Source organism: Hippopotamus amphibius, chromosome 7, assembly GCF_030028045.1.
Source record: "Hippopotamus amphibius kiboko isolate mHipAmp2 chromosome 7, mHipAmp2.hap2, whole genome shotgun sequence".
NCBI lineage: Eukaryota > Metazoa > Chordata > Mammalia > Artiodactyla > Hippopotamidae > Hippopotamus > Hippopotamus amphibius.
Window position 1 is genome coordinate 85,169,911 of NC_080192.1, and position 26,233 is coordinate 85,196,143.

The 26,233-nt window shown below is 39.3% G+C and overlaps 1 protein-coding gene across 1 annotated transcript in view; it reads left to right on the forward strand.

Annotated features, from left to right (window-relative positions):
* The first annotated feature begins 21,335 nt into the window (after window positions 1-21,335).
* TACR1 (tachykinin receptor 1) overlaps window positions 21,336-26,233 on the forward strand; it is a 207,403-nt gene continuing 202,505 nt past the window's right edge. The window contains exon 1 of the mRNA XM_057740415.1: window positions 21,336-21,724. Coding sequence (XP_057596398.1) covers window positions 21,336-21,724 — 389 coding nt within the window. The remainder of the gene's footprint in view (window positions 21,725-26,233) is intronic.

The window sequence follows — 26,233 nt, forward strand, 5'->3', positions numbered from 1 at the left end:
AGAAATAGCCCCCTCAAGGCTGGCCTTCATCTGCCTTATGCCAGGCACCAGAAAATGCCCTCACTAGGGCCATAGCTCTTGCACCGGTGGGCGCTGTCTTCCCTGTGGATTTGGCACCATCAGGGCTCCTGTGATCCATGCAGTCATACCACCTTTGCACCCTGTCCACACTGAGGCAGATCCAAGAGCTCCAAGGCAGCCTCAGGACAAGACTCCTGTCTGTGCACCACATGCAGAGGTGGAGGTAAAACCAAAGCTGAACCCTAGGGACAGGGGGACTAAGGAAGAGGATTGAAAATCTTTCCATCAACTGTACAAACTGCAGATTAAATCCTTGTGATCAGCTAGGTAGAACCTGCTTCTGTGGAATATCTGAGTAGGTGATTATTTTTCCCTCAAACGAAAAAGGTCTAGCTCTGGCAGCTGTGGACTTCAGGGGCAAGCACACGCAGAAATAGGGCCAGATCAGAGTCTGAGTGGTCCACGCAGGGCCCACAGCAGGTCCAGAGACCAACCCAGAGGCAGAAGAGGGCCTCCTGGGGAGGCATAGGTGGCCTGTGGCTTAAGGTGTGTGCAAGGACACTTACAGCTGAGATCCCAGGCAAACATAATTATGACTATTAATTTTATCATGTTTTGATTTGTTCCTTTGTTGGTTCTAGCTTTTTTGGTTTTGTTTCTTGTTGTTTTAGTATTTTTTTTAATTGAGTCTTTCGGGATCTTCATGTTTTATAACATATTTTTTAATTTTTATTTTTTATATATTTCTATTTTTAGTTTCGGGATCTTCATGTTTTATAACATATTTTTTAATTTTTATTTTTTATATATTTCTATTTTTAGTTTGCTTTTCTGTTGTTCTTTGTTCTTTTCCCTTAATTTTTTCTTCTTTTTCTTTTATATATATATGTATGTACATATGTATGTATATATATATGATTTCTTTACATTTCCATTGCTATTTTGCTCTTCTATTTTTCTGCATTTTTCCCTTTTATTTTATTTTTAGTCATTTTTATTGGCTTGTTCTGTTTCATTGCTTTATTCTTTAGTTGGAACACTGCTTTGGTTTTCTTTTTAGACTGTGTGTTTTTCTTAGTTCAGATTCAAAAGAATTCAGAGTAATGATAGTGAAGATGATCCAAAGTCTCAGAAACAGAATAGAGAAAATACAAGAAATGTTTAACAAGGAGCTAGGAGAACTAAAGAGCAAGCAGATGGCAATGAACAACAATAACTGAAATTAAAAATACTCTAGAAGGAATCAATGGTAGAATAACTGAGGCAGAAGAACGGATAAGTGAGCTAGAAAATAGAATGGTGGAAATAACTGCTGAGGAGCAGAAGAAAGAAAAAAGAATGAAAAGAATGGAGGACAGTCTCAGAGACTTCAGGGACAACATTAAGCACACCAACATTCAAATTTAGGGGTCCCAGAAGAAGAAGAAAGAAAGGGTCTGAGAAAATATTTGAAGTGATTATAGTTGAAAACTTCCCCAACATGGGAAAGGAAACAGTCAATCAAGTCCAGGAAGTGCAGAGTCCCATACAGGATAAACTGAAGGAGAAACACCAAGACACATATTAATCTAACTATCAAAAATTAAACACAAAGAGGGCTTCCTAGGTGGCACAGTGGTTAAGAATCCACTTGCCAAGGAAGATCCCTGCTCCAGGAAGATCCCACATGCCACAGAGCAACTAAACCCGTGTGCCACAACTACTGAGTCTGTGCTTTAGAGCCTGTGAGCCACAACTATTGAGCTTATGTGCTGCAACTACTAAAGCCCATGCACCTAGAGCCCATGCTCCACAACAAGAGAAGCCATGGCAATGAGAAGCCCGTGCACCACAATGAAGAGTAGCCCCCACTCACTGCAACTAAAGAAAGCCTGCACACAGCAAAAAAAAAAAAAAAAAAAAAAAACAAAACCAAAAACCAAAACAGCCAATAAAATAAATAAATAAATAAATAAAAAATTAAACACAAAGAAAAAATATTAAAAGCAGCAAAGGAAAAGCAACAAATAACATACAAGGGAACCCTCATAAAGCTAACAGTGGGCCTTTCAGCAGAAACTCTGTAGGCCAGAAGGGAGTGCCAGGATATATTTAAAGTGATGAAAGGGAAAAAACTACAACCAAGATTACTCAACCCAGCAAGGATCTCATTCAGATTCAATGGAGAAATCAAAATTTTCACAGACAAGCAAAAGTTAAGAGAATTCAGCACCACCAAACCAGCTTTGCAACAATTGCTAAAGGAGCTTCTCTAGGCAGGAAACAAAAGAGAAGGAAAGGACCTACCAAAACAAACCCAAAACAATTAAGATAATGGTAATAGGAACATACCTATCAATAATTACTTTAAATGTGAATGGATTAAATGCTCCAACCAAAAGTCACAGACTGGCTGAATGGTTGTATCCCATATGTATGCTGTCTACAAGACCCATATGTATGCTGTCTACAAGAGATCTGCTTCAGACCTAGGGACACATGCAGACTGAAAGTGAGGGGATGGAAAAGATATCCCATGCAAATGGAAGTCAAAAGAAAGCTGGAGTAGCAATACTCATATCAGATAAACTAGACTTTAAGATAAAGATTGTAATAATTGACAAGAAGGACACTACATAATGATCAAGGAATCAATCCAAGAAGATATAACAATTGTAAATATCTATGCACTCAACATAGGAGCACCTCAATACATAAGGCAAATGCTAATAGCCATAAAAGGGGAAATTGACAGTAACATAATAATAGTAGGGGACTTTAACACCTCACTTACACCAATGGACAGATCATCCAAACAGAAAATAAATAAGTACACACACAAGCTTTAAATGACACATTAGGCCAGATGGACTAAATCGATATTTTTAGGACATTCCATCCAAAACCAACAAAATAGAGTTCCTTCTCAAGTGCACACAGAACATTCTCCAGGATGGATCACATCTTGGGTCACAAATCAAGCCTCAGTAAATTTAAGAAAACTGAAATTGTATCAAGCATCTTTTCCAAATACGACACTATAAGACTAGATATCAATTATAGGAAAAAATAATAAAAAATACAAACACCTGGAGGCTAAACAATACACTACTAAACAGCCAAGAGATTGCTCAAGAAATCAAAGGGGAAATGAAAAAATACCTAGAAACAAATGACAATGGAAACATGATGACCCAAAACCTTTGGGATGCAGCAAAAGAAGTTCTAAGAGGGAAGTTTATAGCAAGAAAATCCTACTTCAAGAAACAAGAAAAGTCTCAAATAAACAACCTAATCTTGCACCTAAAGCAATTAGAGAAGAAAAAACAAAACAAAAAAACCCCCCAAAGTTAGCAGAAGTAAAGAAATAAAGATCAGATCAGAAATAAATGAGAAAGAAATGAAGGAAACAATAGCAAAGATCAATAAAACTAAAAGCTCTTTCTTTGAGAAGATAAACAAAATTGATAAACCATTGGTCAGACTCATCAGGAAAAAAAGGGAGAAGACTCAAATCAACAGAATTAGAAAGGAAAAAGAAGTAACAACTGACACTGCACAAATACAAAGGATCATGAGAGACTACTACAAGCAATATATGCCAATAAAATGGAAAACCTGGAAGAAATGGACAAATTCTTAGGAAACTCCTACCTTTTGGAAGAATTAACATTGTGAAAATTACTATATTAAGCAAAGTAATCCACAGATTCAATGAAATGCCTATGAAATTACCAATGGCATTTTTCAAAGAATTAGATCAAAACATTTTACAATTTGTATGGAAACAGAAAATATCCTGATTAGCCAAAGAAATCTTGAGAAAGGAAACTGGAGCTGGAAGTATCAGGTTTCCTGACTTCAGATTATACTACGAAGCTGCAATAATCAAGACAGTGTGGTAGTGGCACAAAAACAGAAATATAGACAAATGGAAAAGGATAGAAAGCCCAGAGATAAACCCATGCATGTGTGGTCACCTTAGCTTTGACAATGGAGACAAGACTGTACAATGGAGAAGAAAGTCTCTTCAATAAGTGGTACTAGCAAAATTGGATGGTTACATGTAGAAGAATGAAATTAGAACACTTCCTAACACCATACGCAAAAATAAACTCAACATGGGCTAAAGACCTAAGTGTAAGGCCAGACTATAAAACTCTTAGAGGAAAACATAGGCAGAACACTCTATGACATAAATCACAGTGAGATCCTTTTTGCCCCACCTCCTAGAGTAATGGAAATAAAAACAAAAATAAACAAATGGGACCTAATGAAACTTAAAAGCTTTTGCACAGCAAAAGAAACTGTAAACAAGATAAGAAGACAAACCTCAGAATGGAGAAAATATTTACCAATGAAGCAACTGACAAAGGATTAATCTCCAAAATATACAAGCAGCTCATGCAGCTCAATATCAAAAAGCAAACAATGCAATCCAAAAATGGGCAGAAGACCTAAATAGATATTTCTCCAAAGAAGACATACAGATGGCCAACAAACACATGAAAAGATGCTCAACATCACTAATCATTACAGAAATGAAAATCAAAACTGCCATGAACTATCCACTTCACACCAATCAGAATGGCTATCATCAAGAAATCTAGAAACAATAAATGCTGGAGAGGATGTGGAAAAAAGGGAACCCTCCTGCACTATTGGTGGGAATGCAAATTGATATAGCCATTATGGACAACAGTGTGGAGGTTCCTTAAAAAACTGAAAATATACCTACCATATGACCCAGCAATCCCACTTCTGGGCATATACCCTGAGAAAACCATAATTCAAAAAGACACAAGCACCCCAATGTTTATTGCCGCACTGTTTACAATAGCCAGAACACAGAAGCAATCTAAATATCCATCAACAGATGAATGCATAAAGAAGATGTGGCACATATATACAATGAAATATTACTCAGCCATTAAAAGGAGGGAAATTGGTCATTTGTAGAGATATTAATGGGTCTAGAGAGTGTCATGTAGAGTGAAGTAAATCAGAAAGAGAAAAATATTATATATTAACACATATATGTGGATCTAGAAAGTGGTATAGATGATCTTATTTACAAAGCAGAAATAGAGACACAGACATAGAGAACATATGTATGGATACCAAGGAGGAACGAGAGGTGGGAGGAGTTAGGAGATTGGGATTGACAAGTATACACTTTGATACTATGTATAAAATAGATAACTAATGAGAACAGACTGTATAGCACAGGGAACTCTACTTAATGCACTATGGTGACCTAAATGGGAAGGAGATCCAAAAAAAGGGGATATATGTATATGTATAGCTGATTCATTTGGGTGTACAGTAGAAACTAACACAACATTGTAAAATAGCTATACTCCAATAAAAACTAATATTAAAAAAGATGCAAAGTGACTGATTGAAAATAAAAATCTAGACCCTTCATATGCTGCTTCCAATAGACTGACTTCAGGGCTAAAGAAACACACAGACTGAAAGTGAGGAAATGGAAAAAGAAAAGTAAATGGAAAAGAAAAGAACGTGGAAGCAATAATACTCATATCAGAAAACAAAATAGACTTTAAAACAAAGATTAAAACAAAGGCATTGTATATTAATAAAGAGAATGATAAAGGGATCAGTACAGAAGAGGGTATTACACTCATTAACATATAACCATTCAATACAGAAGCATCTAAATATATAAAAGGATAAATTGACTATAATCTAATAATAGTAGGGAAATTTAACATCCCATTGACATCAATGGACATATCATTCAGACAAAAAAATAAATAAGACAACAGTGGTCTTAAATGACACAATAGACTAACTGTACTTAATAGATATCAATAGGACTTTTATCCCAAAGTTGCAGAATACACATTCTTGTCAACTGCACATGGCAAGTTCTCCAGAATAGATCACATGCTATGTCACAAAATAAGCCTCAACAAAATTAAGAGGATAGAAATTATATCACACATTTTCTCTAACCACAATAGTATGAAACTAGAAATCAACTATCAAGAAAAATAGGAAAAAAACAAAGTGGAGACTAAACAACATGCTGCTAAAAAAAAAACCAACCAACCAAACAAACGAAAAACAAAACCCAATTGGTCAATGATTAAATCAAAGAGGAAATAAAAAAATTACCTCGAATGAATGAATATTTCCAAAATCTATGGAATGCAGCAAAAGCAGTTCTAAGAGGGAGGTTTGTAGTGATACAGGTCTTCCTCAAGAAACAGGAAAAATCTCAATCAATCTAACCTACTACCTAAAAGAACTAGAAAAAAGAAAAGTAACAAAACTCAAAGTCAGTAGAAGAAAGGAAATAATAAAGATCACATAGGAAATAAATAAAATAGAAATTGAAAAAAACAATAGAAAAATCAATGAAGCCAAGAGCTGATGTTTTGAAAAGATAAACAAAACTGGTAAACCTTTAGCCAGAAGAAAAGGGAGAGGACACAAATAAACAAAATAAGAAATGAAGCAGAAGGAATAATAACCAATACCACAAAGATACAAAAAATCATGAGAATGTAATGAACAGTTATATGCCAACAAATTGAACAACCTAGAAGAAATGGACAAATTTCTAGAAACATATAGCCTACGAAGACTAAATCAAGAATAAAAAGACAATTTGAACAGACTGATCACTGGAAGCAAAATTGAATTTGTGATTAAAAAAAACCAAACAACAAAAAACTCCCAGGAAACAGAAGTCCAGGGCCAGATAGCTTCAGAGGGGAATTCTACCAAACATGTAAAGAAGAATTAATACCTAGCCCTCTTAAACTTTTGCAAAAACTGAAGAGGACAGATACTCCCAAATGCATTCTGTGACACCACAATTACCCTGATACTGAAACCAGACAAAAACACTACAAAAAAAGAAAACTACAGGCCAATGAGTTTGATGAATATAGATGCAAATATCCTCAACAAAATTTTAGCAAACATCATACACCATGATCAAGTTAGATTTATTCCAGATCCACAAGGATGGTTCAACATTTGCAAATAAGTCAATGTGATACACCACATTAATGAAATGAAGGATATAAATCATGTGATCATGCTAATAGATGCAGAAAAAGCATTAGACAAAACTCATCATCCATTCATGAAAAAACTCTCACTAAAATGGGTATAGAGGGAACACATCTCAACATAATAAAGGCCATTTATGACAAACCCACAGCCAATATTATACTCAATGGTGAAAAGCTAAAAGTCTTTCCTTTAAATTCAGGAACAAGACAAAGAGGCCCACTCTCACCAATTCCATTTTACATAGTATTGGAAGTCTTAGTCACAGCAATCAGACGAGAAAAGGAAATAAATGGTATCCAAATTGGAAAGGAAGAGGTAAAACTGTCACCGTTTGCAGATGACATGATCCTACATGTAGAAAACCCTAAAATCTTCACCCCAAAACTATTAGAACTAACAAATGGCTCCAGCAAAATTGCAGGATACAAGATTAATATACAGAAATCTGTTGTGTTTCTATACACGAATAATGAAATAGCAGAAAGAGAAATCTAAAAAAAAAAAAATCTCATTTAAAATTACATCAGAAAGAATAAAAGACCTAGGAATAAACTCAGCCAACAAGATGAAAGACCTATACTCTAAAAACTATAAACCATTGATGAAGGAAATTGAAAATGATACAAAGAAATGGAAAGGTATCCTCTGCTCTTGAATTGGAGAATTAATAATGTTAAAGTGGCCATAGTACCCAAAGCAATCAACAGATTTACTATAGTCCCTATCAGAATACCCAAGACATTTTTCACTGAACTGGAACAAATAATCCTAAAATTCATATGGAACCACAAAAGATCTCAAATAGCCAAAGCATCCTGGAGAAATAAGAACAAAGCAGGCTATTACCTGCCGAGACTTCAGATTATAACTACAAAGCTACAGTAATCAAAACAATGTAGCACAAAAAGGAGACATAATTCAATGGAACAGAACAGAGAGCATAGAGATAAACACATGCACCTATGGTAAATTAATCTACAATAGAAGAGGCAAGAATATAAAATGTGGAAAAAGTCTCTTCAGCAAGTGGTGCTGGGAAAACTGGACAGCTACATGTAAAATAATGAGATTAGAACATTCCCTCATACCACACACAAAAACAATGAAATGAAATGAAAGACCCAAAATCATAAAAATCCTAGAAAAGAACTTTAAGCAGAACACTCTTTGACATCAATCATAGCAATGTCTTTTGGATTTGTTCCCTCAAAGGAAACAAAAGCAAAAATAAACAAATGGGACCTAATTTAAACTTAAATGCTTTTGTAGGGCAAAGGAAACCATCTACAAAATAAGACAACCTAGTAAATTGGAGAAAATATTTGCAAATGTTGTGACTGACAAGAGGTTAATGTCCAAAATATATAAAAAATTCATACAATTCAATATAAAAAAACTAAACAACCCAATCAAAAAATGGGCAGAAGACGTGAATAGACATTTTTTCCAGACAAGACATACAGATGGCCAACAGGCACATGATATGATGCTCAGCATGGCTAATCATCAGAGAATGCAAATCAAAACCACGAGATATCACCCCATACATATCATAATGGCTATCATCAAAAAGGCTACAAATAACCAATGTTGACAAGGATGTGGAGAAAACTTAACCCTTGTACACTGTTAATGGGAATGTAAATTGGTGCAGCCACTATGGAAAACAGTATGGAGGTTCCTCAAAAAAGTAAAAATAGAACTACCATATGATCCAGCAATTCCACTTTTGGGTATATATCTGAAAATAAAGAAAGCTTCAATTCAAAAAGATACACAAATCCCAAAGTTCAGGGCAGCATTATTTACAAGAGCCAAGATATGGCAATAACCCAAGTGTCAATCAACAAATGAATGGATAATAATGTTGCATATCTATATTTATACACACACACAGTGGAATATTAGTCAGCCATAGAAATGAAATTCTGCCTTTTGCAACAACAGAGATAGACCTAGGTTTATTATGTTTAGTGAAATAAATCAAGATATCTCTATGTTATCATTTATATAAAGAACCTAAAAAGTGAAACAAACAAATCAATATAACAAAACAGAAGCAGACTCACATATATAGAGGACAATCTAGTGATTACCAGTAAGGAGAGAAAAAGGGGAAGGGGCAAATTAGCAGTGAGGATTAAGAGGCACCAAGTACTATGTATAAAATAAACAAGCTACAAGGGTATGTTATACAGCACAGGGAATATAGACAATATCTTATAATAACTTTAAATGGAATGTAATCTGTAAAAATATTGAATTACTATGTTATATATCTGAAACTAATATAAATTTGTAAATCAACTATACTTCAATTTTTTTTTAAAAAAAGGCACAGTATGTGCCATGGGGGAGTGTAGATATTAAAAGTGAGATGTTTAGGTAAGCAGTGTTACATTGCTATTACTATCATTTATGTAATCAATGCAGTGTTAAAGATGTACACATTATCTCCTTTAGTTCTCAAACTGCCCTTGAGGAAGGTAATATTCATATCATTCTATTGTTGGACATCTTTATGATCATTACCTTGAACTCTTTATTGGGTAAATTGCTTATCTCTACCTCATGTAGTTTTTTCTGAGTTAATGTGTTGTTTGTTTGTTTGAACATACTCCTCTGTTTCCTCATTTTGGCCAATTCTCTGAGTTTATTTCTATCTGTTAGGTAGGTTGGTTGCATTTTCCTCTTTTAGAGAAATGGCTTTATGTGGGTAACATCCTAAGGGGCCCAGCAGCATGCTCCCCTCTGGTCACCAGAGCCATATGCTCTAGGGGTGCCCTTATATTGGTTGCATGCACCCTTCTACTGTGGTGTGGCCAACTATTACATCTGCCTTGGTAGGTGGAGTTGACCCTTGTCCTGAATGCCTGTGAAGCTGTGCTTCATGAAGTGGCTGTGGGCACACTGGATGGTGGGGTTGTCTTCCTATGCAGTTGGCTGCCTGGCCCAGGGGTCTTGGAGTTGATGCTGGGTGGAGCTGAGTCCCTGGTACTAATATACTAGAGGGGGGATTCCAAAATGGTGCTTGGCAGTGATAGCTTTTTACAAGGAGCTCCCCAAAATTGCTGCCACCAACATCTCTATCCCCAGCACATGTCCCAGTTGCCTCCTGCCTCTGTGGGAGGCACTCTAAGATCAAGAAGTGGGTCTGACCCAAGCTCGTTTCTAATTACTGCCTCTGTACTGAGACTCTGAGCATGTGAGATTTTGTGTGCACCATTTAAGAGTGGATTCTCCTTTTCCTATAGCCCTCAGACTCTTCCATATGTAAGTCCCGCTGACCTCCAAAGCCAAATGTTCTGAGGGCTCACCTTCCTGGTGCAGGACTCCTTGGCTGAGAAGCCCAGTGTGGGGTTTGGACCCCTCACTCCTTGGGGAGGGCCTCTGCAATTGTGGTCATCCTCCCATTTGTGGGTCACCTTCCCAGGGGAGTGAGTCTCCACACTACTCACCCATCTTGTTGTGGTTCCTTCTTTATATCTTTAGTTGTAGAAAGTCTTTCCTGCTAGTCTTCTGGTTGCTCTCATAGTTGTGCTGTAAGTAGTTGTAATTTTGGTGTGTCTGTGGGAAGAGATGAGTTCAGAGTCTTCCTACTTGGCAACCTCCTCTACTACCCTATACTTTAGAAATAGGTGACAGCAAATGAAAATGTTGATCAAGCCTGAATTTTTCCTGTTAAATGTGATATGTGTCAGAGATGACACATTTTTATATATCACAGCTCTCATTTGGAGAGGACATCACATAGAAGCCACATATCCTGGCAAATAGAAGTAAAAGCAGAACCATAATTGATATATTTATTAATTTTTCACCTAACCTCTATATTAGGTAGAATTTTAGCCTTTAGAGAGGAATGCCCATTTTTTATTTTATTCCTTCTTTTGCTTCCATTTTGCAAAGAAATATTCAGACTCTCATAATCACTATGCATCTATTTCAACTGTTCATATACACTAACCTTTAAAAATTTCCCAGATAGATACACTAAAATTACTATCAGCTTCTGACCATGCTGATATAGGTTTCCATCTCAGGAATTCACAATTATATTCTGTTCCCATGGATGTCAGTACATCCAGTGTGTGCTCTTGCTCTCTCACAATACTGCCTTTTTCTTACAATCGTGATCTAAATGACAACTCTTATCCAGTTCATCTAAAATGAAATAACTTGTTTCAAGGTTTTTTGTTACCGATCATCCTTTAAAACTACTTCAGGCGACCCTTAGGTCATTACCTCTAAAGGCATGCCATTGTCTGCCTCCCTTTAGAAAAAAAGCAATAAGGTTATATCCTCATAAGGTTCCTTTGTGATTCCCAAGGTGCTTGGGGAACATTAGCTCATCAGGGCAGGGTCCCAAATGCAAAACCTGCTCCTAGTGGTTGCTTCCATCACTCCTGGTGCTCTATAAACACTGGATCGTAGCAGTATGGGGCCTTCAAGATGGGTTGGTAGGAAGCACAAACCAGAGGAATTTTATAGCAGGAGAGAGAGGTGCCAAAAAGACTAAAGACTTCCCCACAGTCAGCTGATGATTCAGGCTGAACCCCAAACAGAGCAGGCACACACTCCAGGCTTTGGAGAGGAACCCACTGGGTGGTGGGCACAGGCCATTAAGGGATGCTTTGTAATAACAAGAATCATGTCCTGGAGCAGTTCTTGGGGCCTCCACAGTCATGTGAAAGAGGAATAGCACCCCTTCCAAGCCACTGGAGTGAAAGCAAAGGGAAGAGATTGGATAGGACTTCACTGTACAAGTTAAGGATCAAAAATTCTGAGAAGAGTTTTCCTAAGGTAAGTGTTTACTAAGGCCCTACTGTGTGTGTGGCATCAGAGATGGGGAGACAAAGGAGACAGGTGCCGCCCTCAAGGAGCCCACCATGACCTGGTGGCAGCACTTCTGGATAAACAGCAGGCTCTGTATAAGGAAGAATGCAGTGAGTACTATGGCAGGCTTGGAGGGTGTCTGCTCACTTAGGGCCATCTTCATCTGAGTCACCAGCACCTCCCATCTGACCTCTGCATTGGTCTATCAACTGCTTTTCTGTAGCCACCACACAACAGCCAGAGAGTGAAAAAAATACAATGTCACTCCCCTGTGTCAATGTCCTCCATGGATTCTCCCACCACATGTACCAAAATCCAAACTCCTTATTGCAGCCTACAGGGCTCCACAGTCTGGCTCCTGCCTCTCTCCCAGACCTCTTTTACTATCATTCCATTTCTACCTCATTATTCCCCCAATCCTGTCTTGGGACCTTCACACATGTTCTTCTTTGCTCCGGGAACACTCTTGCCTCAACCCTCCCCACAGTCTGTATCCTCTAACGAATCAGATCTTGGCTTACCTGTTATAGTAGCCTGTGCAAGTTCCTCTCCATCATGTGAACTTGTCTTAATTCCTTCACGGCAGTTGTCCATACCCAAACTGCTTACTCTCCCTTATGTATTTGCTCGTTTATGTATTGCCAGTCTTCCTGTATTCGTTAGCTATTATTGTATAACAAACCACATCGAAACTCAGTGGCTTAAAGTAATGATTGATTGTTGTTCATGAGTCTACAGGTCAACTGGATAATTCATCTGGTCTTGGCTGGGCTCACTCGTGTCTGCAGGGATTAGTCAGGTGGCTCTGCTGATCTGGGTACCCTCACATGTTTGGGGATTGACTGGCTGTGATCTGGTCTAGGACAGTCTTTTTTAGGACAACTGGGGTCTCCTGTATATGGCCTCTTATCTACAAGAAGGCTAGTGTGGGCTTGTTTTAATGTGGTTAGCAGAGTGTGTGTGCATGTGCTTTAGGCTCAGAACTCTGTCTGTCTCCCTTTGAGAAACAAAGGCTTTGTATCGGAGCTCTTCAGACATACCACAGTGTCTGTCCCTACTATGGCTGAGCAGACCACACTGCCCACTCCCACCACCTTCAGTTCAGTTCAGAGGCAGGCATCCCACAGCTCAGAATACCATGAGGAACAAGGGTCTGTGTGGAAAATGGTTACATTGAGAAAAATGTTTCATGCGCCTGCAGGGGAATAACATCCACATACAGTTATAATCATAGTACTCATGTTGTTATGTTAAAAATGCTGACACAAGATTAAATAAAATGATTATATGTAAAGCACGTAGAACAGTGCCTGCCACATAGTAATCACTGTTTAAGTGCCAGGGATCTTCCTCTTCCTCTCCCTGCCTCCTATTACAGTTATTGTTTATTGTTGTTTTGCATTAGGAAGATTTACAGTTTAATAATTTCTGAACCGTTGCTGCCTCCCTGCCGTTCTAAATTCAACCATTTTTGTGTAATTCAATCCAATTTAACAATATGTATTGATCATCCACTCTGGGCAGAACACTATATGGAAGGGAGTGCTAAAAAAAATACATAGTTAAATAACATTTTTCTTGCCTTCAAAGAGCTAACAATCCAATTTGAAAGGGGTATAATGCACACCAGACAGTTTGTCTTGTGAAAGGATGGCTGAAGAAGGGAGCCAGTGACTAACAGTAACTGATCAACACTTGAAGCAAGGGAGGACATGCTTCCACACCAGTGGTTCCAGGGGACCAGGGTTTACGGGGACCTGAATGCAGCTGCCATCCCTTTCTCAACCAACTCCAGTGTCCTCTCTCATCATCCAAGTGGCTGCAGGCCTTCAGGGCAACTGGACATAAACTGAATCCTGGGGCTCTATTGGGGGTTGAACTAAGAGAACAATAGAATTGGGCACAGTTTCCTCTAGCATACTGTGATTTGTTGGCCAGTCAGATCAATGTGAAAACTTGGAGGGACAACCAAAACAGAGGAACCTGGGTACGCACATCTAAAAATAGGGGCAGGTATCTCCCCTGGGTGGGTGTACCAGGGAGTCTCTCTGATGCTCAAAAAGTCTAGAGGAAATAGAAGGGATGAGGTAGGTCACCATGCCCCTGAGGCAGAAAATGGGCTGGGAGAATGGAAGGCAGGGATGCTCCCTGGCAGTATCACAGCAGAACTTTGATAACCTGTATGTGGGGGGAGGGAGTGGCTGACTCTAACCCTAATCCCACAACTTCTTTCACGACCTGGGTAATCACTAAATGGCCACTGTTTCGAATGCTTCAACCTGAGCCCTGAAAGAAAGAGTAATGTAAGAAAGAAAACAACAATCTATGCAAAGGTACCTAGCAGTCAGAAAAAATGAAGCTAGACAATCAGAAAACATGCTCAGGTAAGAGAACTGCTGAAAGAGTTACATAAACACCTGAATAAAACATTGCAATAACAGTAAGTATCCTTCAGGAGAGTCAAGAACTAAGCAAAAACATTTTGGCTAAATTATTCTACATCTGTATTAAAAGACCTAAGGGAGAGGTTTAGAAAAAATCAAGTGCAGAAACATATTTGAACACAAAGCAAAAATATAAAAATGGAAACTATGAGGAAATTTTAAAGAAACTTTCAGAATTGCTTTCAAACATTTTTTTTTCCTACTGCAATTCACACAGGGCTGTAATGGAAATAAAAATTTCACAAACAATACTTACCCTTACTCTATGTGTTATGTACTCTATTTTCCATTCTGTTTTTTCACTTTTTAAAATACTAATTGCCACTAAGGGGTGAGGAATAGTTTTTAAAACATTCACAGAATGAATACAAGAGACAAGGGAAAATAATTTCAAAATACTAGAAGAAAATTTTCTTGAGATGAAGAAAGGACTCATCTAGTTTCATGCTGGGTTTTAAATAACAGACTCATTTATTTCCAAAACTTGCTTGAAGAGAAGACTGACCTAAAGTACTTGATAAAAACACAGATCACTGAGTCCCAACCCAGAACTACCAATCAGAATTTTCAGGGAAAAATGATAATATGTTTATTTAACAAGCAATTCAAGATATTCTTATCATCTGAGAAATTTGGAAAACAATTAGACCTATTTTAAGCTCCCCAAACTTTAATGTGCAAAATAAAGTAGAAGGAAGCTATTTAAACATAAAAGACTGTTTCACAAATTTAACAACAAATATTATACTAAAAATACCAAAGCCACCCTAATTAACTTCAGAAACTGTATGGAAATACCTGCTATCACTATTTTAAATTCAACTTTGTCTTGGAAGGTAAAGGAAATTCAATGACAAGAAAGTACTAATTATGTGATTGAAAACTAAATTCAAGTGAAAAACACTAGAATGAATAAGAAATTTAGTAAAATGGCTAGGACACACACACACACACACACACACACACACTCACACAGACACATACAAACAACCACATACACCCAGAAGTCAATAGGTTTTCTTTGATCTAGGGTTAAAAAGGAAAATATTTCATTTACATTTGAAACAAAACACATGGAAATACACTTAATCAAAACACTGAATCTATTTTAACCAAAACTCTAAAATCTTTTTGAAAGGCATAAAACAAGTCTTAAAGAAATAAAGAGGCATACCATGTTCTTGAATGAAAAAACTTAGTATCAAAAATGTCAATTTTGTTCAAATTAAATTCCAGGCAGTCCCGATTGGAATACTAACATAGTGTATTTTGTTTCAAATCTTTTAAATTGAATTAAAAATACTAAAATTTAAATGCGATGCACCTAAATCATGAAATGAGCACTTATGTGAACTTGCCTTACCAGGATCAGAATATTTTATTTCTGTATTAGTCAGGATAAGCTATTATATCATGGTGAGTAACAAATTAATCCCAAACCCTGGTACTTTAACACAACAGAATTCATTGCTTGCTTATGCTACATGCCCATAATGATTTGGCCATAATGATTTGGCAGGGGCCCGTGTTATACATTCACTCAGGAATTCCAGGTGATAGGGACCTGTCCTTTTGTAGCTGCATCATTTGGGACTTGGCAGGAGACAATATATGGACAATCTCTTTCTTTTACTCTTTCCCCCCGCCCCCCAACCATACACACTTCTATGCTTTAGCCTCGAAGAGACACATATCATTTCCACTAACAACCTATAGGCTGAATTAGTCACAAGGCTCTGCCTAATTGAAAGGGGACTAGGAAACATAGGAGCTCATATGACATATGTATAATGCTGTTATAGGAATAGATAAATAGATCAGTGGGAAAGACTAGAGAATATAAATATTAAATCACATATATTCAAAAATTTATTCTATGACAAGGATAATGATTTAATTCACTAGGAAAGTGGACAGAGCTGTGAAAACAAGCCAACTATATAAAAAAAGTATTTTACATAATATAAAATAACAAACTCTAGGTGAATTAAAGAACTACATGTAAAAAAAAATGAAACAATAAAAAACTGCAAAGGCAATCTAGGAGACAATGTGAAAAAAGCAAAGATTTTGGTAGGCCCTTTAAACCAGAACTTAAAAACCCAAAAGCTATTAAAGCAAATCCAGACTATGTAAAAATAGTTTACGTCTTTATAGAAAATACATAAATTCAAGAGGTAAATAATAACACTAGAAAAATATTTGAAATATTCATGACATGCAAAGCATTTATACCTATAACATACAAGGAGCACTTAGAAAAAAATGACCAGAAAGCAATCCAACAGAAAAAGGGACAAAGGGATATAAATAGACAATTTACAGAAAGGAAAATCCACATAGTCAAAAAATATTAAAAGAAGTTCAAATTCTCCAGTAGTCAGGAAAATAAACACTATGTATTAACAATGTTATCATACTTTACATATTTGAGACTGACAAAACTTTAAAAACTCTTAATATCTATTATTGTAGGTAGTGTGGGAAAAACAGTAATTTAATCACTAATGAAATGTTACAGAGTTACACCCTTTTAGAAGGTAATCTGGCAACATAAAACAGAAGCATACAACACACATACATACATGCATGTGAATATAAATACAATCCATTACGTAGCAATTCCACTTGGAATCTATCCCATTGAAATAAAGCATTGGACTGTGGATACAGAAAAATGTTTATTGTAGCATTGTCTTTAGTAGCAAAAAATGGAAGCAACGTAAATTTTAACATAAATAGGGAAGAGAGTGTATAAATTATAATGCATCTATACCACAAGAATAATACTTAGTCATTGAAAAGAATGAGTTAAATCTACCTGTTGTCTCTGAAGCATCCAAAAAATGTTTTGAGTGAGAAAAACAGAATTCAGACAATAGTGAAAATCTTATATTTGTATATATACTGATATTGTGTTTATATTTCTGTCTATATAGTATTAAAGGGCCTGGACAATAAGAAAGAATTTATACTAGGTTGTCAACAGAATTTTCTTTGAGCCTAGTGGGTCTGTATGTTGTATATCAAGGAGGAAATTCAGTAGAAAGGAGAGCCAAGGAAAAAAATATCAACTCTTGGAGAAAAAAAGCATATGTTTTAGGATCTTACTGATACATTTTTGCAAAGTTATTCCCTATGTGGGGAAGAAAAATGCCAGAGAAAGTCCCTGCTTAGAGGGTGTGTCACCTTTTACTACTGTATGGCTGAGTCGTTTTATTAATGTGAAACTATCATGAATATGCTTTTTGTGTGTGTGAAAGAAATTAACTTCATACATACGAGGCTGAGTCAAAAATTATCCTCACTCTGGCTATACAATTTATTTTAATTAATTTTTAGAAAATACATCATTTTTTGACATAACCTCCTTGCTTTTCAATACACTTTGTCCATCTGTCAACAAGCTTTCATATTCCCTTATTAAAAAATGTTTTAGGCTGAGCTGTGAGCCACATAGGCACCATTGTCTTCACTTCTTCATTGGGAGTGAATCTTCGTCCTCATAGAGCTGCTTTCAGGGGACCAAACAGGTCAAAGTCCGATGGAGCAAGATCAGGATTATAGGGAGGATGCTTTAACACCTCAAAATGAAGTTTTTGCAGAGTGTCGACAGTGTGGGCAAAAGTGTGCGGACATGCATTGTCATGCAAGATCACAGCGCCCTTGGATATCAGTCCTCTGCACTTAACCCGAAGTTTAGGCTTCAGCTCTTCAATAAGCATCTCTATCCATTCATACACACTTCTTCGTGACAAAACACTTTCTCCACACTGCACACAAAGTCTTCAATAAATAACGGCACTAGGTATACCCTCAGACCACAAAAAATGAATCACTGCACGCTGCTCTTCTTTCGTGCAGATCACAAGTGGGGCATCTGTTTTTGCTCGCACCGCAGTTACAAATGAACTGTTGTAACACGTTCACATCTGCACAGCAGTGACTGGGGAGACAGTAGCCTTGAATGGAAAGCGCTGATAAGACAGTGCAGCCAACAGAAGTTTTAATATAAGCAGAGTGCGGATAATTTTTGACTCACCCGGGTACTTAGGACATGGCTACCTACCATGAGGATCCAGGAACAGGAAGGAGCCACCCAGGCCAGCATTATTCACTCTTCAGGGCCAGGAATTCAGATCCTTGAAGGCCAGAGTAAGAAATGTAGGTGTTCTTCTAAGTTAGCTGGACCTTGTAAGACTTTAAGCAGAGTGACATGATTTGACATATGAAACGTATATATGGAATATTCTCCTCCCTTTCACCCTCAGCCTCTTCTCATCCTTAACATTCTTCAGGCTTATCCACAGATATGATTATCTACCCTCTTCCCTGGTTTCCCCCACTGTCTAGATTAGATGCCTCCCTTTTCTATCAGGCCTGATACCTTTGCTTGTCATAATACTGCCTGTTTTGTGTAGGTAATTGTCTCTTTCTCTGTCACTATACTGTAAATGCAAGGCTATATCCACAGCACAGTATTACCTGGCTTAAGATATCATCTTGGCCCTCTAATGGAGGATTAATAGATAAATTCTTATTTTTAGCTTTTATTTTAAATTTACTCATATTTAGCTTTTACTATATATCTAGGATTTATTCTCTTTCTCTACACCCCACCCTCAAGCATTGAGTAAAATTCCTTTAGAAAAGCCAGCCTGCCTCCACCGGACAGGGAGAAAGAGGGAAAGATGTCTGTAAGACAGATTGGGAGGAAAAATTAAAGGTGGACACACACATGCACATTCACAGTCTTTGTCGGCTCTGAGAGGTGGTGGAAGCAGGAATAAGAGATCTAGAGTGGAAGATGTGGTCTCTTCCCCAAGAAGGCTCTCCTTTGCTGCCTCTCTAAATGAGGCGGGCACTTTTCTCTTCAAGGTATCACTGGAGTTTTCTCTCCAGGGTTTAAGGGTGCTTGGAGGACCAGGCAGTGCAAGATGCAATTCATATAAACGCTGAAATTCCAGAATTCAACAAAACCAGAGTGAACTAGCAGGTTCCCTAAAAGCCTCCGCTTTTAGCCCGGCATAAATCCATACAATACATTTCTGAACGTTAAAGCTCTTCCCGCGAGATACTTTGCTAGCTCGCACGAGAGGCGCGAAACCAGGCTGGAGTAGTGCATAAACGCCGCTCGCAGGAGAGTGCTGGCTTACTCAAACCCGAGCTTCCGCGCCCATTCCAGCCCACATCCCACAGTTACCAGTTCCTGCAGTGAAAGGTGGGAGCGGGGGTGGGGGGGGTGGGGGGAGGAGGGGGTCGGGCAGAGGAGTAGATGGTCCCAAGAAAGGCTCGGAAGATTCGAGTGCTCACGGAACCTCATCTCCCAGGCAGTCTGGCTGCAATGCGCTCCGAACCTCAGTCCTTCTCGGTTTCTGCGAAACGGTTGGCACCCTCTGGCGAGCCCTTCCCGCCTCCTCCCAGTTCCCTGTGCCAGCTTGGCCATTTAAAATGGCCTTGGACTAGAAGACGAGGCCTCGAAACCCGCCAGGGGCGGGTCTGAGGTGGGGAGATAAGGCGAGCAGACCTGCCCACTAGTACTTATGCAACCCTAGCATCGGGTTGAGGAGAGGAGAACGAGCCCCCGATTCCACCCCGGGGACAGGCTCTGGTCCACAGGCCGGGGAGGCGCGAGGTAGAGGCTGCCGATCCCGGGACGGCGAACGTGAGACTGCAGTGGGTGCTGGCAGAGAGCCCAGATCTGCGCGTCTGGGAGACACACTGCTTGGCAGGGAGCTCAGCCCAGTCCCCGCTGCCTGCGCGGGGGGCCTCATCTGGAGAGCTCTGCTGGCGCTTTTCGTGGAGCGAGGGGCCAAGCCAGTAGCGTGGCTGGGGAAGGTGTCCGCAAAGCTTAGAACCTATCACTGCTTCCCAGGGGAATCGGCCTGCTAGGGAAAGGAACTAGATATCTGGGGAGTGTTTCGGGCTGGAGCGAGGCCCGGAGCGCATCGCTGGCATCGCCCCCACACTTGGCCAACTCCGACCGTCAGTGGCAGGGGCCTCGGAGGAGCTATGGCAGCATTCCTGCCCTCCTTGGATGTTGAGTGTCCATCACTACAGCTCTTTCGCAAATCCTTCCTTTCCCCCTGGTTCATCTGTGGCTCCAGTTGCGGACTCCATCTGGCGCAGTTACTCCGAGGCGACCTAGCTAGCGCCCCCTCGAGGAGTGCGTGGGGAGCCCGGCTTGCAGACTCCCACAGCAGGTAGCTGCAAAAGGCTTGGTGGCTGAGATGGTGCAATGAGACAGTTGTCAACAGATGGTGCAGCTGCCGCTCTGCGCAAGGGGACTGGCGAGCACGCAGCCAGGTACTGCCCCTTCCCAGTGACGTCTCTACAGCGGGTTATAAAGACCTCGCGCACAGCCTGCCAAGGTTCTGCTAACTTCCGAGCTGAGCAGGACCTGAGCCAAGAGGCGCCTGCAAAGCTGCAGACGGTGGCGGCGGCGGCGGCGGCGGCGGCGGTGGCGGCGTTAGGGAAAGCAAAGGAAAAAAATCTCTAGCTGGACTCAGGGCCCCAGAATCCCGGCCATAGCCTCTGAACTTTTACAGGTCGTGCTGTAACTAATACTCCCCACCCCCACCTTCGCCCCCAGGTCCTCGAGCAGCACAGGGCTTTGCCTTTCCCGCTGCAGGCAGGAGGAATAGCAGTTGCAAGCAGCAGCAGGTGCAGAAAGGTGGAGGATCTCCTGCTTCCTGGAACCGTGACCCGTGGAATTTCTTTCTCTTTTCCAGCTCAACGCAGGAGAGACGCTGTCTCCAGGTTACAGAACTCAAGTGCTTCCTGAAGCTTGAAAGTGGAGGAATTCAAAGCCACCAAGGGCACACAGCATATCTAAAAGCTTTTATCTTAGCACCAAGTCTTCTGCTTACAAGGAAAGAGTTCTGTCCAGAAAGAGCCTGCAGCCCACCTGTATTGGTTAAACAGGACTCTGACCCCAGACGCTGGCTCAGGACTCTGCTGCAAGTGTCTGTGTGTACAGAGAGGAAGGTTTAATCGCTTAGCAGAATGGATAACGTCCTCCCAGTGGACTCAGACGTCTTCCCAAACATCTCCACCAACACCTCGGAGCCCAACCAGTTTGTGCAGCCGGCCTGGCAAATTGTCCTTTGGGCAGCTGCCTACACAGTCATTGTGGTGACCTCCGTGGTGGGCAACGTGGTGGTGATGTGGATCATTTTGGCCCACAAGAGAATGAGGACAGTTACTAACTATTTCCTTGTGAACCTGGCCTTCGCAGAGGCCTCCATGGCTGCATTCAATACAGTGGTGAACTTCACCTACGCTGTCCACAACGAGTGGTACTACGGCCTGTTCTACTGCAAATTCCACAACTTCTTCCCCATTGCTGCTGTCTTTGCCAGTATTTACTCCATGACGGCTGTGGCCTTCGATAGGTGAGCTTGCCCTTTGTGGAAAAGGGAAAAAGTATCCTTAAAGGAAGATAGCAATGCTATGGAGCTTCAGGGTTGGATAGTGCCTGGTTCAAGATGGAGATTGGCCACCTGTACCCCTGGATTTATACTGACAGCTAGCTGAGTCAGTTGTTGATGGGGAATTTTATTTTATCTCACTATTTTCTTTTCTATTTCTCTTTTTTTTCTACTCATTTTCCCTTCTTTTATATGTACACTCCCCCCTTTTCTTCATTTAACTCTTTTTTTTTTTCCCCTTCTCCACTCATCTCCCTGACATTTTCCTTTCAACTTCTACTTTGCCTCTTTCCATATATTCCTTCTCTCTTTTGCCTTTAAAGCCTGAAGGGGATACCCAGGGTGTGGCCAAGGGGCTGGCTTTGTGAATCTTCATAGGCCTGCTATTCAGCTGTGCAGCCTTTTGATGTCTTTCAGTTTTAAGTACATGTAGGCAAAATTTCTCATTTTCACTTTTTCCTGAAGATTCAGGGGCTTTCTGCTCCCACCACAACTCTCCAATATTATTTGAATGTGAAGAGCATTTCATTAGAATCATAAAGTACTCAGGATTCAAATTCAGCTCTCCCTCTGTGTTGCTAGGGTTTCTCATTCAGGAATGAGAGGCAGCTATGCTGTTCTTAAGTAACTCCACACATAGGGATCCAGGAATTTTTCTAAATTCGTCTTGCCATGTAAGGTCAGTGTTTTTAGCCTGTCTATATCCACAGAGAAACATGCTTGGCAAAGGCAATCAAAGGCAATTGAGAGCTCTTTCTTTCCTGCATCCAACAGGCTAGTGTTTGAGAAGCTGATTAAAAGTGAAATTTTGCCATTTTCAAACATTGGGACTACAGTTCTGGAGTGAATGGGTCCTCAGATGGCATGATGGAAAATTGATTATTAGAGTACAGCTCTATTTGTATTGACCCTTTTATGGGTATCCTAGGTCTCTAATGTGTATATCTATGGGTGCACAAGTGTTAAATGTTTACCTAGGATGTGGAGGTATGTTTAAAACACCTGCCACTGTGATTCTGAAATGGGTCCTTTTGATGGCCTTGCTGAGATAAATGAATATGAGAAGCCCAAAGAAGAAGCTAAGAGAAAAAAACTTAAAATTTTTCCCCCAAATTACTGAACTCTTTTGCATAAAGATTTGCAATTGATTTAAGGTCTTTTGCAGGTTCTGTACTCAATGATCACTTTTAAAACCAGAGAAAGCTATGTTTCCTTTGCAGTGATGTCCAAATGCTAATTTTTAAGTTCCCTTTATGCAACTCATGTGCTTAATATGTTGTGTGTAAAATAAGTTGTGGTGAATAAATTTGTATTTTAAATGTGGAAGAGAAACCAATTACCCAAAGTGGTAGTGAAATGAATTCTTTTGTAAATTTATCTCTTATGCTACTCTAGTTTTTAAATATTTGGTTTGTTGAAAGTGTACACTTGTAAATCTGTCTGCACTGACTTGCTCCTTTAACTTCACAGCAGCTTCCTTAAGCTTAGAAAACTCACAGCATGCTGTGTAACTGATTATATGTGCAGTGAAACCTGGTGCCATTTCAGCCTTACACACGCTATCTTGATATTCCCTAAATTAGGGGAAAGTTGGTATTTTTACTGCATTGGGTACTTGTGTGAGCTCAAGGGAGACCTGACAGTCAGTGTGAGTCAAAGCATTCAGTAGCTGATGGAGCCCAAGCATTCAGCAGACAGCTCTCTTGCTTTGGCTTACACAGAAATGACATGTTCCATGGCCCTTGTCTTTCCATATGAACTTAGAAGGTTAGGGGCAGGATTCTGGGTCAAAGTCTTTGCAGTGGGTTGGGCAAGAGCCAGATTTTGGGTGCCTTCACTCTGGCATCTCAGGTTCCACTATTTCTCTCTAGGCAAATCACAGACAGGACCCTGACCTTTTGTGACACCTGCTCAGTGAAGTCAGAGGATCTCTGGTGCTAGAGCTGAGGGAAAGGGCAACAACAAGAAATGTCTGCCTGATGTGTGGATTATCAATGGCAGGCTCAGGGTTAGAGTTCAAGGTAAAGTTAGGGATGATGCCTCAAGGCTGTGTCTCCAAATCCTCCAAGTGCTCCTTCCTTTTTTCCTTGCTCAGCCTCATTAGCAGAGTGAATTAATGCCCTCAGGCACTCTGCTGAATCCAGCTCCACTACAGTTCTGGCCATCCATTCTTTCCCAAGAATGCTTTCCAAAGGAAGAGGCCTCCAGCTCTCTCCTTGAATGATCTCTTCTTTCTCCACCATGGCAATGCAGACTTTGAGGAAATGTTAAATTATCTTTCTGTATGCTCCTTGAATTTTTAACAGATAATCTTTGAAACATCTTAAAAAATAAAAGCAGTGTGGTTTTCCTGATTATAAAATTAAAGCTTCTTCTTGAAGAACATAGACACAAAAATACAAATCAACCATTACTTCACCATGCAAAAGTAACACCTGTTAACATTTTAATTTCTCTTCTATGACTGTTACACTACATAACTGAAGTCAGATGCTAGATAATTTGGTAGCTTACTTTTTTCCATTGATATTAAGGGAAAACATTAGTAATATTTTCCCGTTATTGAAAAGTCTTCAGTAACACAATCATAGTGGCTTCCTATTATTCCAGTATATGAATGTGCCTTTATTACTTTAACCATCCTCCTACTGTTGGGAATCTATGTGATTTCTAGGTTTTCTTTGCCCTTATGACTAAAGTACTAATAAACATTTCTGTACGATAATTTTATTTTGCTTTCTTGATTATTTCCTTAGGGTAGATTCCCAGAAGTAGAATTAGTGGGTCAAATGAAATGAAATTAAAAAAAAAAAGTTTCTTCCTAATTTTAAAGGATTATAAACTCTGGGCAGAGCAAGGAACATGTCTCTTCTGTCTTGTTTATCTCCTCAGAACAAAGAAGAGTGGTTGGCACTTAACAGTCACTACATGTTTATTGATTAGATGGATGAATGAATGAATGAATAAAATAATACATGCTCCTAGGAGAACATTTGGAAGAACATTATCAATGGCATGCTCAGGGTTATAGTTCAAGGTAGAGCTAGGCATAAGGCCTCAAGGCTGTATATCCAAGTCTTCCATTTAAGAAAATTCTACTACTGACAGTTAACTAGTTAAAAGTCTGGCATGCTAGCTTATGCTTACTTTTTCTGTGTTATTTATGCCACATACAGTCACTCATACCCTTTAGGATAAATTTTGGATCATAATAAAAACAGTTTCAATAGCTGTTTTTTTGTCTGTTGTTTTGTTCCTTAGCATCATATCATGGCCATTTTCCATGTCATGAAATAGTTTTCAAAATAGGATTTTTAATGGATGCATTATAATGCATGGCTATAATCATTTATTTAACCATTCCTCTATTTTTAGATGTATATTGTTTCCATTCTTAATGATTACAAGTAACTTTGAAGCTAATATCCTTGACATAAACCTTTGAGAGCATCCCTTGTTATTTTCACATAATAAACTCCTTAAAGTTGAAAAGCTAGGTCAAACCGTCTTTGTAAACTTTGACAAATTTCCTTCTAGAAAGAAAATGTAAGCAGAGAAAAAAACTTGAGCTGCAGACTGTAGAACTAATTTGAATCTTTCCTGTAATCTTTCCATAGAATGAGGGAAGGGAGGGAGAGGGGGAGAGAGAGAGAGAATGAGACCCCCCTCAGAAGGAATTCTTATTTACCGAAGGCAATAGCTACCTAGAATTTTTAAAAGTTGCAGAGACAAATATGCTAAATAATTTCAGGTCTACCTCTAATCAAATTCCAGCAAACACCAGGGATTTTACTTTTTAAAACTCCATAAAACTTTAAAATTCCCTCCTATTGCAAAAACTAGAAGGTGTGTATGATGTTTCATGAAATTAGAAGCTAGAGGACACTGAGAGGTGACACCTTCATTTTTCAGGAGCGAGTGATGATGACTGGTTCTAGTTTTGTCGAGCAGCATCTAAGAAGAGAGGAGGGGGGTTACCAATCCTTAAGCCCCACAAGAGAGGCTATGGAGGCAAAAGGTTATCTGACTTGGAACCTAGCACACAGCAACAGGAGGTTCAGAAAAGCACTGGTCTGATAACTGCTTCTTTACATGGTAGGGGCAGTTATAATTTTCGTGAGATGAAAGGTGAAGGTTGCTCACTACTCAGACTGTTTCTAGATATGTTGTATCTACATGAAAGAAAACATCCAAATGATGATGGCCTCTGGACAATATGAAATTTTGTCAGGACCAAAAATATAGTTGCTCAGATAGGGGTAATGGTTGAAATAAAAGAGGGAATGAACTCTCTGAGAGATTGAAAGAGTAAAGACATGCATAAATAACAAAACTCTGCCTACTGATTCCCTGGTATCCATTTCACTCTGCCCCAGTCATACTCAGCTACAAGTCTAAATAGCCTGCTTCCTGAGTCTCTGCTAGACCTGCAGTCTATCCTTGAACCTCACCTTGTTGATAGACTTGGACCTC